We start from the raw sequence: 12,212 nt of genomic DNA, 5'->3' as shown, positions 1-12,212 counted from the left end.
CTGCATTTTTGGTTTCTTAAAATGTTCCTAAACAAGCTACATCCTAAAGAACAGTTTAGTCATTACACACAAATAAATACATTAAACCTTGTTCTTGGTGCATGGCAGCATTAGTCGCTTATGCACCATAAAAATCAATACAATGCTGTAAGGTATACCTTGGTTAGCTATGTTATATGAGACAAGCTTTCGGTCTGGTGTGGTCCTTATTCACGTGAAAGCGCTGTCATGAGGTTCTATGTCCCAGCGATCGGAAAGTGACCTATTCCAATAATTTTACAAACTGAAGGCGATTCTACAGATATCTAAAGACTGGAGTGCTCAACTGTTTTATCAACGTAGATATCTAAAGACTGGAGTGCTCAACTGTTTTATCAACGTCCGCCTGCTTTGACAGCCTGGAGTGAAACTGTTGAAGAGAATACAGTTTTGAACATTTAACGCGTTTCTGAAGGCGTTGCTTTCAATTACGGGGCCCACAAAAAGCAGCTGAATGTCAAACGCCGCCTAGGTAGGCTTTCTAGCAAGACAGCGGTGTAGCGTGGAAAATCGCTCCGCCGGTCCATCGCTGGCGCCGCTGACTTGAGAGGCGAACTGTTCAAACTTACAGCTACTGACCACACCTGAAACACTGAATTGCGCATGATCAAGGCAGAATTTCTCTAACACTGAGCACTGGTAGCTATCGATTTCGCGCCCAATATTGTGAAAATCTGTCCTCTCTTCGATCATTGATACGTCCACGGTTGAACATTTATGCGCCTCGGGGTAGGCCAGCCGTTGGAACATGGATGCGTGGTTGTAGCAACGATCACTTGCGTGGCGCACTCTGCAAAATTCCAAGAGTCAGCTTCTGCAACGAAATGTGCAGCGCACATTTTTTAACGCGTACCCAAGTCCGCCGATGCATGCATATCGATCCCGATCGTTTCAAAGCTGCGCGGCCGTTCCGTCGGGTCATGCTAACCTCGAGCATGCGGGGGTTTACACTACATGTACGCAAAATTCAACGACAAGAAAAAGATGCAGGCTAAGCACTTTAGTCTAGTCTTCCCCTAAATACCAAAGAACATTGCTGTTCACAGGGAATTCGGATCATTCGCGCTTCCGGCTTTCCGGTTGTGCACTCTTGCGGTGCGGTGCAGTAGGTCTTAGCCTCGACGAGTCGATGTGCAGCTCGCCGCAGTAGCAGCGCAGGCCTCTAGTAGATTCGGCATGTCTTCTGCCACGGCTCTGTGGTAGAATTTAAACGAAGAATTTGGCTAGAAACATCCTGTTTCCTCGGTCTGCATGTGAGGAAAGAGCATAATGCCATTTCACATACATACTTTGGACTGCCGAATGTTCTGCACGGCGAGGTGTGTGTGTTGTACCGGCGCTAGATCTTAGGAGGTCGGTGCAGGACCTAAGACAGCGTAAATGCTAGGAGTAGCTCGCTTACATTACGGGCAGATCGAGGTAATAGTTTAGTGCGAAGCGAATGCTGCTCGTGAATGTGCGTATCTCGATGCCAGCTGGTGGAGCTGGTGCAGTACGTAGCATCGCCTGCAGCTATTCTTGCCGTACACAACCCTAAGTGAAGACCGTGATCTATGGTAGAACGGATGCACTCTTCGTAGCAATTCATCGAGAGTCGCGGCTAGCTGATATCAAAGAGGATAAGATTCATTCACGCGTAGCAAGCGGAATGTGGCCGCGTTCGACGTGTATATAGCCATGAGCCTGTATATCGACGTCCGCCGTATCTTTACGAGAATCGAATGGATACGTCGGACGTACCTTTAGACACTTCGTTCAATATATTCTGGCGGCGGCTGAACGTGCATGAGAGCGCGGTATGTCAGGAAGTCGATGGAGCCATGTAGCAATTAAGATGCTTTATCAAGGCGCCAGTGTCTAGCACTGCCCGCAGAAACTGTTTTTCTCTTCACAATCCGTTGTTAGAATTTCCGACTTTCACGGCTTTCGCGGCAAGCACGGCACACGTTTGGCAGGAACGCACTGTGTAAAAAGGTAAAAGAAAAAAATTGCAGCCAAATTATTAAGCGTGCACAGCGTTTTTTCGCTGTCCTGATGCTTGAATGCGCAACTCTCGCGCTATGCAAGACGACCCTGCGTTCAACCCTCTGAGGGACCAAGCGTAGGCAGCTTTCTTAGGTGCATTAGTATTGCAAAGGTCCAAAGTAGAGCCAAGATGGAGACTTTCTGCACGACGGCTTCCCAATCGCCTCAGGGGCAGCCATATTGGTTTACCAGTAGCATCGCCTATAGCCTGTGTGAGTTGCGGTTTCATCGGATGTTGTCGAACGCCATTTTCGGTTGTCCCGTTAACAAGCTGTCCTTGCATAATCATGGCGAAGGCATTATAGCCCATCTCCATATAGCTATAGATCTGGGTATGCCCAGCATGCATGCTTGAAATGTACTGAGAACGACGTTCTACATTACGACGGACACAAATTAAATTTCAGCGCACGGACTTTCTTACGGTCAGTCTGCAGAACGTTACGAGAATGAAGCGTTTGCCGTTGGGAGCGGCAACGTGCGTAGCCGCTGGTTGTTTGGTATACACCGATGCTGGCTCTCCTGCTGCTACGCTTTAGCGTAGTGAACTGTTAGCGCGCAGTGAAAAAAATTAAGGGTGATGAGGAGCGGAAACCATGCGTTCATATCTACGCAAATTAAGGAATTGAACATTCGAACAAACGCTCTTCGCTCACAGATGCAGCAACTGGAGAGAAAACATTTCCACATCTATGAGCGAAGCGTCCCGCCCTGAGCAGGTACTCAATCGACAGTTTCGCGCAGCTGCAGCCGTTCAGTCAATCGTAACTAAACGTTTACCTAGACGATAGTTTAATAACTAAAGCATGCTCGTGGGTGTACAGGGATTTTGCTATGTTGTGGCACTACAGTTTCACCGTCGTCAATTAAACTTGCATATCCTTAAACTGGTGCAGTATACATGAAGCATAGAGTAATCTAAAGCGTATGGATAAGAACGGCTCTAGTCAGACCCTTCCAGAGAGAATGATATATTACCGGTTCGGCCTCTTCAGGGCGGTTTATCGGTCAAAATGAACGTGACGCCGCCAACATGTCACTAAAGGTTATGAAATGTCAGGATTCATATTCTTGAATAGATCGACTAGAGTCGCTGTCATCGAGCGGTTTCATCGCTAGGCGGATTACTGCTGCAGATATATACCTTCAAGTAATGCAGAACGCCGTGTGTGTGTGCACCGGCACCGCTTCTCTATGTGTGCTGCGTCTGCCAGATATTCGGCGGGTCCACTTGAAGTCATTGTGCTCCCGATTGTCTCTGTGCAGCATCGCCATGACGCTGTGCTCGACTGTGCTGGCCATGGGTATGATGCCGGTGAATATGCTGCTCTACGGTCACTACGTCGATACGGGCGACATCGTGGTGCCTTATTCCAAGATGGCCATGAGTCTGGTCTTCATATCGCTGCCAGCCGGTCTCGGCATGCTCTTCAACTGGCTCTGCCCGCGACTGGCACCCTACGTCACCAAGGTGCTCACTCTGGCGGCATGTCGGCGTGAGAGAGCGCTCGAACGACAGCTGTCCACGTGCCTTTGTTGTCTTTGCGTTCTGTCAGCAGCCTGGATGTCTGGATAAACGGAGAATATTCGTCTTTGTGTCACAGACAAGGAGCATTTGCTCCAGCGAGAGTGCCAGTACACAGGCACTCTAGACCAATGTGACGGCTGACAAGCGGCTGTCCGCGTGCGTAAACAAGGTTCAAATGGCGTTTGCTTCCATTTCATTTCATTATTCTTCCCTTAAGTATTGGTTTGTAACGTGAATTGCGGTAAAGCATGCACAAGAAAAACCGAAGATAATAAACAAACCGCCATAGGCATACCAATGACAGTGATCAGCAGAACTCCACAGGGGCTGCTACGACGTGCTAGATAAGTAAAGTAAAACTTCGTTTAAGGAACGCAGAAGCGGTCGACTCCTATGAGTGATGTGTTTTTATTTTCTCGCGGAATGTTCTATGGTGTGTTTATAAAGTGACGCCATCAGGCAGGCAATTCCAGGGTGCTGTTTCGTTACCAGTGATACAGTGCCAGTGAGTTGCAAGCAGACGTGTGAGAGTGCCGTCGATGTGCGTGAAAATCTGTTTATCGTGGCTAAAGCAGGAGGACGCTCTTAGTAGGGCAACAAAGAGTGTCGTGACTTTGTGTCATGACAAAATTTGCGATGCAGTCACTGGCAGGAGGTGACACGGCATGAGACGGGGAATCGACTCGAAGGTGGCGACGCTGATGTTTTTGACTGGCGAGTAATGATGAACAAAGCTGCGCGGTTTTGGACTGATCCCGATCGATGGTGACTTATGCGATTGCCACGAGGGCCAGATGTGTGACGCATACTCTGGTTTTGGGCGCACAGACGTCGTTATGCCGTGCTTCCTCCCTCATCTTTTTTCTCTTCGCGGACAGTCATCATTTCCCGAGTTTACCGCAAATTGATTAAACGTAGGACACTAATTTTCAATCACTCTGCGCTTGACTTTTATGTCTCTAAATAACGTCCTTTTTTCTGCTATGAAAGGTGCCAGGAAAAAAGATTCAAGAACGAGTGCCATACTCCCTGATGCAAAATTTGAGCTCAGCTTTTTAAACGTTTTTGCGATATATTGAGATGAACAATTTTCAAGTTGCTTGTAGATTATACGTGCACATTTTCTGGCTAGTTCTGGCTCCTGATTCTTTCGTGGTTCGTGAGTCTCTTTCGCTCGGTTACACCGGCAAAGGCATCGACGGCGCGACGCGGCTGCTTCGCTCTAAAATCGCTTCACGAGCATCATCGTACGGCATTAAGAACGCATATAGTCGCTGTCTTACAACTAATACAAATGGGGAAAGACGCAGTGGTTAAAACCAGGTAACGGCATATCTGACGAAGTATGGTGGATAGATTTTAATTAAAAACACTGACCACCCTGCATACGCAATAAACTCAGCATAACTTCATTAAGCAGAAGGAAGGCTTTCGTAAAGGCTACTCAACAATAGGCTATACTCTCAACCTGGGGATAGAGAATGCGCAGAATACAGGTGTCCCAGCTATATGGAACAAAGCTAGCATTTTAAAAAAGTGTCCTAGCTTCAGTGAAACCAACTGTAGGCTGTTGATAATCGCGTTGCCTAGTCTGCAGTATTTTTTTTTCCTTCTCTAAAGTAACTGATTAGTAACGAATAATTAACTTCTTAATTATTGGCTTGAACAACTAAGTTACACGTGACGTGATGCACGTAAATGGTGCATCTCTCTCTCACATGTTTCCACGCAAAGCCATATCGGGGAGAGCGTTTCTGAGAAGGCCGGATTTTAGAGCGAAAGCCTTTATAGGCTCATGAGTGTCCGTCCGTGCGTGTGTGCGTCGCGAGAAGTGTCACACTTCGCGACATTGCGCGGGATACTACGAGATTCCGATTCTGACACCACCGGGCATCCAATCCAGGCGTCCGTGTTGCGCCTTTCATTTGGCGCTTCCTCGAACGCCGCAGCACACAGCATACAGAAGCAGACGCAGTAAAGCAGGCATCAGCTGCGTTTCAAATTGGTTTACAGGAAGGAAAAGGCGCAGTATCTGTCACACTTATCCGCGGACACCTGAACCGCACTGTAAGGGAAGGGAGGGAGGTGAGAGTGAAAGAAGAAAGAGAGAAAAAAGTGCCGTAGTGGAGCGCTACGGACCACAGCGCTATAAAGGCTTTCTAAAGTGCCCCTAAATGTTTGTTGTTAGAGCCTTGAAACGCTGAAATAGCGCCGCTGTAACGAGGGAGTTTTCTTTAATGTGCGCGTTATATTTTAAGGCCGGTTGAATAAGCTACTTTACGTAAGAAGTAGCTCCGTAGATTTCAAGACGATCTTCAAGTTTTGAGCCGACACCTTCTTACTGGAAGTTGGTCAGTTAGTCTTTACTAATTACTGAAACTGGGAGAGCCAAAAATACTCCAGACTAGAACGCACAGCCCTAAGCATCCCTCAGGTGGTTACATTAAGTTAGGATATTCCTACTTTGTCATTGTTGTTTTTGTGTGTGTGTGTGTGTGTGTGTGTGTGTGTGTGTGTGTTTTTTCAGGAGCTTGGTTACGTTTAGATGGTATAGCTTAATACACCACGAGAAATCATTTGACTCAGTCCAAACCTCAGCAGCATGTAAGCATTGCGCAACCAGAGTGTAGAAGAGTCGTATATAAATGTATTCAAAAATATCTCCAGCGGCTGCAGAGCCATTACAGTCCACCATATATAAAGTAATAAAATTCCATGCACGAGGCTTCTTTCCACTACTGTTCACCGCGTGTTTACAGAAGGTATTTAGAAACCTTGTTGGGAAGAGTTGGGAATAAATGTTAATGGGAAGCAGCTTAGTAATCTCTGATTCTAATACCAAAGCACAATCGGAGATCTATTCGTAGACAGGCCAAACAGAATGATGTGTATAAAATTAATATGGAGAAGCCTAAGGAAAATGTTCAGCAGCTTCGGAAGGATGCAGATGTTTACGGTAGCATGACAATATCGGGTTGCCTCTTACTCTGCGGATGCGGTGTCATCACTCGCTAGCCGCGAAAGGATCCGTACTCGAAGGAGCTAAGCGGGGACATCAGCACATGTACACTCGAATGTTGCCTATTGCTCATGCAGATAATACACAGAACGGGCCAGCTAGCTACAAAATATCAACGAGGGAATCCTTGGAATGAGTATGTTAAGTAAAAAGTGGTGGCATAGGCCTCCTTATCGGGTCAGATCATTACTGGGAAGTTGTAACGGGAAGAAGAAAGAGGCTCAACGAGAAACTGAGAGCAGTAGAAACACCCTTTGGGTGGTGCATTTTAGTCCCCGTAGGATGCAAGACTTGTGACTCACAATGCGTGCATACCACTGCCATTCGCTTTTCACTTACCAGGAAAGAAACTACAAACTTTTCGAAATGGTTCTTTACTCTCTAATCGCTAGGAGTAACGGATGATGACAGCTGTGTTGATTATAGGCTGCTGGATTCTTTCGAAGAGAGTGGCTCTCGATACGAGTTAGCCCTTCCTTGGAAATACAGCATAAATCTAAGTAACTAGAAGGAAATTGCTAAAAAGTCCTTGTTCTAACTGACAAACCGCCTTTGAAAAACTTCTCAGCTATTAGAGGCGTGCGACGCTGTCACCAGACAGTATTCCACGGAAGACGTAGCTGAATTGGTAGTGGAAAAAAGAACAGGGAAAGTTGATATACTACACGCTCTATCAGCCGGTGTTCCGAGAAATCAGAAATACGAGATTTCGAGTGATTTTTGATGCTTCATCGCACGGACAGAAGCCAAATTTCCTGAATCAAAACCTCGAAAGCGGTCCGAATTTGACAGCCGACTTTGTAGCACTGCTACTAAATTTCAGAAGCCACAGAATAGCTTTCGTAGCCGATATTGAAAAGGCATTTTTGCAAATAGCGATATGAGAGAGCGGCAGAGATTCATTGGGCTTTTATTGCGAAAGCAATACTGCTAGCACTTCGAGCCTTTGGCATGTCGTGGCGCCTCCATGCATGACCTTTCACGTGACCGTGTGACGTCACGCCAGACCGAGAGACGGGGCCCCAGCTCGCGCCATCGGATGGTGGCGGCGAGTCCATACACGGCACTGTGTCGCAGCCGAGAGAGGGCGCTCGCTGTTTGTGGCGTTGGCCTTCCTGGATGACAACGTAAGCAGGGAACTCCTGTGGAACATATTAAAAGAAGGTATCGGTTATGAGATAATAGAGTTCCTACAGGAAATATACCGGGATAACAAAGTAGAAATTACGTGGGAAGGGATAAGAAGTATGGAGGATGTCAAGATATGCAAAGGATTAAGACAAGGCTGTCCTCTATCACCGGTGCTATTCATGCTTCATATGAAAAACCTGGAACGGAGGATACAAGACAGTAACCTAGGTTTTAACCTGTCATATAGATTAGGTGGAAAGGCGGTAAAGCAGCGCCTCCCCGGTTTGATGTATGCAGACGATATTTTGCTGCTAGCTGAGAGTCTGGAAGAATTGCAAACTCTAGTTAAGTATTGCGGAGACGAAGGGGACGCTCTAAGCTTCAGTTTCAGCGCAGTTAAGTCGGGTTTGATAATTTTCAACGGCTCAACTGATCAGGGTCTTAAAATACAAGGCCATGAAATACCTAGAGTAGCAGAATATAAATATATGGGGGTATGGGTAAACGAAGGATTGGCATACATTGGAAAGCATGAGCAATCACTTAAGGCCAAAGGGCGAAGGAATGCCGGGATAATGAAGCATAAGGCACTGTGGGGATACAATAAGTATGAGGTTTTGAGGGGTATTTGGAAAGGGATTATGGTGCCCGGACTTACTTTCGGAAATGCGGTTTTGTGCCTAAAATCAGAGGTACAGTCGACATTAGAAATAAATCAGAGATCCGTTGGACGATTAGCACTAGGTGCCCACGGCAAAACTACAAATGAGGCGGAACAGGGAGATATGGGCTGGGCATCTTTCGAAGTACGGGAAGCTCAGAGTAAAATATTATATGGGGAACGCCTGAGGAAATTGGACAGTAACAGATGAGCAGCTAAAGTATTTAAATACCTGTACTTAAAAAGCGTGGACTCACAATGGAGGAAAAGAAAGAGGAAACTAACTAGTAAGTATGCTATCACAAGGACGGAGAAATAAAGAGCATTAAGCAACAGGTGAAAAACACAGAAGGTAAAAATTTGATAAATTCGATGGAAAAGAAACAGAGTGTGGAATTATACTGTAAGTGGAAAATGCAGATCAGGAAGGAAGATTTCTTTGATAACTCAAGAGGCAGTGCCCTACTTTTTGAAGCTAGATCAGGGTGCCTTAGAACACGCAGCTACAAAAATAAATTTAACAATGGAAATGACGCATGTGCTCTATGTGGAAACTCCAGTGAAACAATTGACCATATTTTACTCGAATGTAATGGTATCCATCCGGAAGTTGATGCAGGCGCAATCACTGTTCCTGAAGCTCTGGGGTTTAGAGATACCAGTGGCCGGGTGAATAAACCGGCGGTGGAAACTAGCAAAAAACGACTGGAAGATTGGTGGCTTAAAAGCTGAGAAGTGACATAATGTTAGTAATGTAGGAACAAAAATTTAATAAATAGAATGATGGTTTAGTTAACCATTCTAAATCAATAATTAAGATATATGGAGAAAAATGAGCATGATATAGCTACTGCTACCACCCCGTTTGAAAGGGGACGCTCCTATATTCCATCCATCCATCGTCACGCTAGGAGGATAAATGGGGCTGTGGTTCGGCTCCTCGCAGTAGTCGGGGCGCTGCCTTACGGTATGTCGGATGATGCGTATAAGGCCTGTTTAAATGGGCAAACAAGAAGTGAATTAAGCTACTAGTAGCAACCAACAGCAGCATCCGTGCTTTTGCATTACTCCAATGTAGATTCTGCAGTGCTCTAATTTTTTATAATGCTATCCCCCCCCCCCAAAAAAAAATTTAAGAAAACAAGAACCGGACGCGAATGAACCAACAAGCCAAGTACAGACTCTGCGAATGAACCTGGTTTCCTTTTTAACCACCGCAAGTCACTTCTCGTTGACAGCGCTCTCCAGCATCGTTTGAAGAATATGCAAGGAGACTATCCGGACACTATTTAATTACTGGCGCACTCTTGGTATGTGGATTACCTCTTAACGGGAAAAGAAAATGGGGAAAAAGTGCTGAAGATCTATGAAGAATCGAGGACAATATTCAGTACAGCCTCTATGACACTCCAAACATATATGAGCGGTTTGCGACGGATGACTGCGAAGCAAGACACCTCGGATACCTCCCAGGAGTTCTAAAATGTTGGGTTTGACATGGAACGCAAGCAACCGTAGCTAGTGATCCGCCAGGCACAATGACTAAAAGGTCTGTTTGCAAGACTACGGTGAGACTTTACTATCCACTTGGATGGTTAGCTCCATTCACCGTCAGGGCAAAGGCTTCATTCCAGGAGCTGTGGCAGATAAAAGTCAAATGGGACGATATCCTACCAGATGACCTGGACACGAAGTCAGTGCACCTGTCTCTTGGCGGTAAGACTTGAGTCAATATGTTTCGAAGATCCTGAAAAAGCTACCACAAGTGACATATTTCTGGACTGAGTAGACGATAGCACTGCATTGGTTGTAGGTGAACCGTCGCAATGGAAACATTTTATGAGAGATCGCGTAATGGAAATTCTGCGTTTTACCAACACCTTGTCCTGGGTTAGAGAATCTGGCAGATGTCATAACCAGAGGAGTTACAACTGAACATCTTGTTGAGAGTTCCACCTGGTGAGTAGGAACGCACTGGATGAAGGCGACGGAAAACTTGTGGCCACAGATCTCTTACAAGAAACATTCCGACAATAAAGGGAGAACGGTTGAACTGAAAGAAGCCGAAAAATACGATAAGGTAAGTCCAGCGAGAGGGCCTGAAGAGAGAAGATGAATGCGCAAAAACGGGAAAGCGGTTTTCTGCAGACCACCACTAAGAGGCATATTCCAGTGTTTGTTGACAACAACGGTATCATGCGCATAAGCGGCAGACTTCAACTGAGTGGCAAGTCGTACAACGAACGCCATCCAATTGTGCTGTTAAGCCGACAGCTACTGGCAGAACTGCTCGTGCGTCAAGCGCACTAACAAACGCGTGCTACATGGTGGGGCAAAAGATACCCTGATACGGCTGAGAGACAAGTACCATGTTGTGCGAGCCCGTCAGTTAGTAAAAAGAACCATCAAATGATGCATATTCTGTCAGCGCTAAAATGCGTGTCCAGCCACTGAAGTGACAGCAACGCTTCCAACTGACCGAATGACCGAGGCTCAACCCCTTGAGGTCACAAGAGTTGACTTCGCGGGACTGCTCCAGGTGAAAGGAAAAAGAATTAGCTGGGGCTTAGCTTTAGTTAAGCTCGGTAGGTTGCAAAAGCAATAATAGCATGGCTACGCTATAGTTCCATTGCCGTTCTTCTTCTGTTTCCTGAACGCGTCGCTGCCGCCTGGTTACATTCGTACATTCTTGACTACTGAGGGAACACGTTGACAAAGAGTCTTCACTGTTCAAAGCGTCCATTACATTCCATTCGGAGTCGACGCCGGTTGAGGACGATTCAAGAGAAGCGCGTAGCGCTCGTTTAGCTGCATCTTGAGCACGCCGTCGAGCAAGGCGCTGTTCCCGTACTTCATCTGTCTCTATAGCCCGCTGTCGTTTCCTGGCTTCATCGAGACGGCGTGACTTTTCTTTCTGTTTATTAGGATGCATAGCGAGTGCCTCAGCTGAGCAAGCGCAAGCATTTATATACCCATCGTTTTCCTCCTCCTCCTCTCAACTGCGAAAGAAGAGGTAACAGCAGCACCTCCACTCGGTAGCAGCGCGGCTCCAGCTGCAGCGCGCCGTGCCTACCGACCGCCGCCACCCGACGACTCGACTCGGTAGCCCATCTCTCGCAGGTAGTATGACGTCACAGTGACGTCATCATCTCATCCGCGGCACACCGTGCCGACCGACCGCCGCCACCCGACGACTCGACTTGGTAACCCATCTCTCGCAGCTGGTATGACGTCACAGCCATCTGGGGTCATTAGAGGTCAAACATGCCTACCGACCGTGGCTACACGAAGGTTGTGGTTTGTGGGGTTTAACGTCCCAAAGCAACTCAGGCTATGAGAGACGCCGTAGTGGAGGACTCCGGAAATTTCGACCACCTGGGGTTCTTTAACGTGCACTGACATCGCACAGCACACAGGCTGAAAATGGGAGTATTATTGCTTTCGCAATAAAACTCGCTTTACAAATTCTACATCACACTGTTCAATTGTACTCTATCAAGAGCGGTGCACTTAGAGCTCGCAAAATCCATATCAGCAGAATCGTTTCTGATGGCCCTCAGATGTTATACCTGAAGACCTTGGGTCATCTCACTGACAATGCACTTTCCTTCAAGAAGGTCAACAGAGATATTCTATATGGAAATCCAGCCGAAAACCAGAGGATCTTGACTATGTCGCAAAGGCACCAATCGAATGGAAGTTCATGTTTGAGCGCGTATCACGGTAAGGTGGCTTCTATAAGCGACTCGCTGGATCAACCAAACTTGCCGCCAAGAAAGAGATCGGATTCATGTATCTATCTTTCGACA

General features: G+C 46.6%; 1 protein-coding gene across 4 annotated transcripts in view; it reads left to right on the top strand.

Moving 5' to 3' along the window:
- The window catches only part of LOC146204713 (ileal sodium/bile acid cotransporter-like), a 179,342-nt gene that overhangs the window by 129,563 nt on the left and 37,567 nt on the right, over positions 1-12,212 (top strand). For all 4 annotated transcript variants that reach the window (XR_014704028.1, XR_014704027.1, XM_084589433.1 and 1 more), the window contains exon 3: positions 3,331-3,535. Coding sequence is in view for 2 of the 4 variants with exons in the window: in XM_084589433.1 (XP_084445559.1) it covers positions 3,331-3,535 (205 nt within the window). In the remaining 2 variants the exon portion in view is untranslated. The remainder of the gene's footprint in view (positions 1-3,330; positions 3,536-12,212) is intronic.

Source organism: Amblyomma maculatum, chromosome 1 (assembly GCF_055883805.1).
Source record: "Amblyomma maculatum isolate TAMU_Amacu chromosome 1, ASM5588380v1, whole genome shotgun sequence".
In the NCBI taxonomy this organism is placed as follows: Eukaryota; Metazoa; Arthropoda; class Arachnida; order Ixodida; family Ixodidae; genus Amblyomma; species Amblyomma maculatum.
Note: the sequence above shows the minus strand (reverse complement) of the source record. Positions and strands in the feature narration are given on the sequence as shown.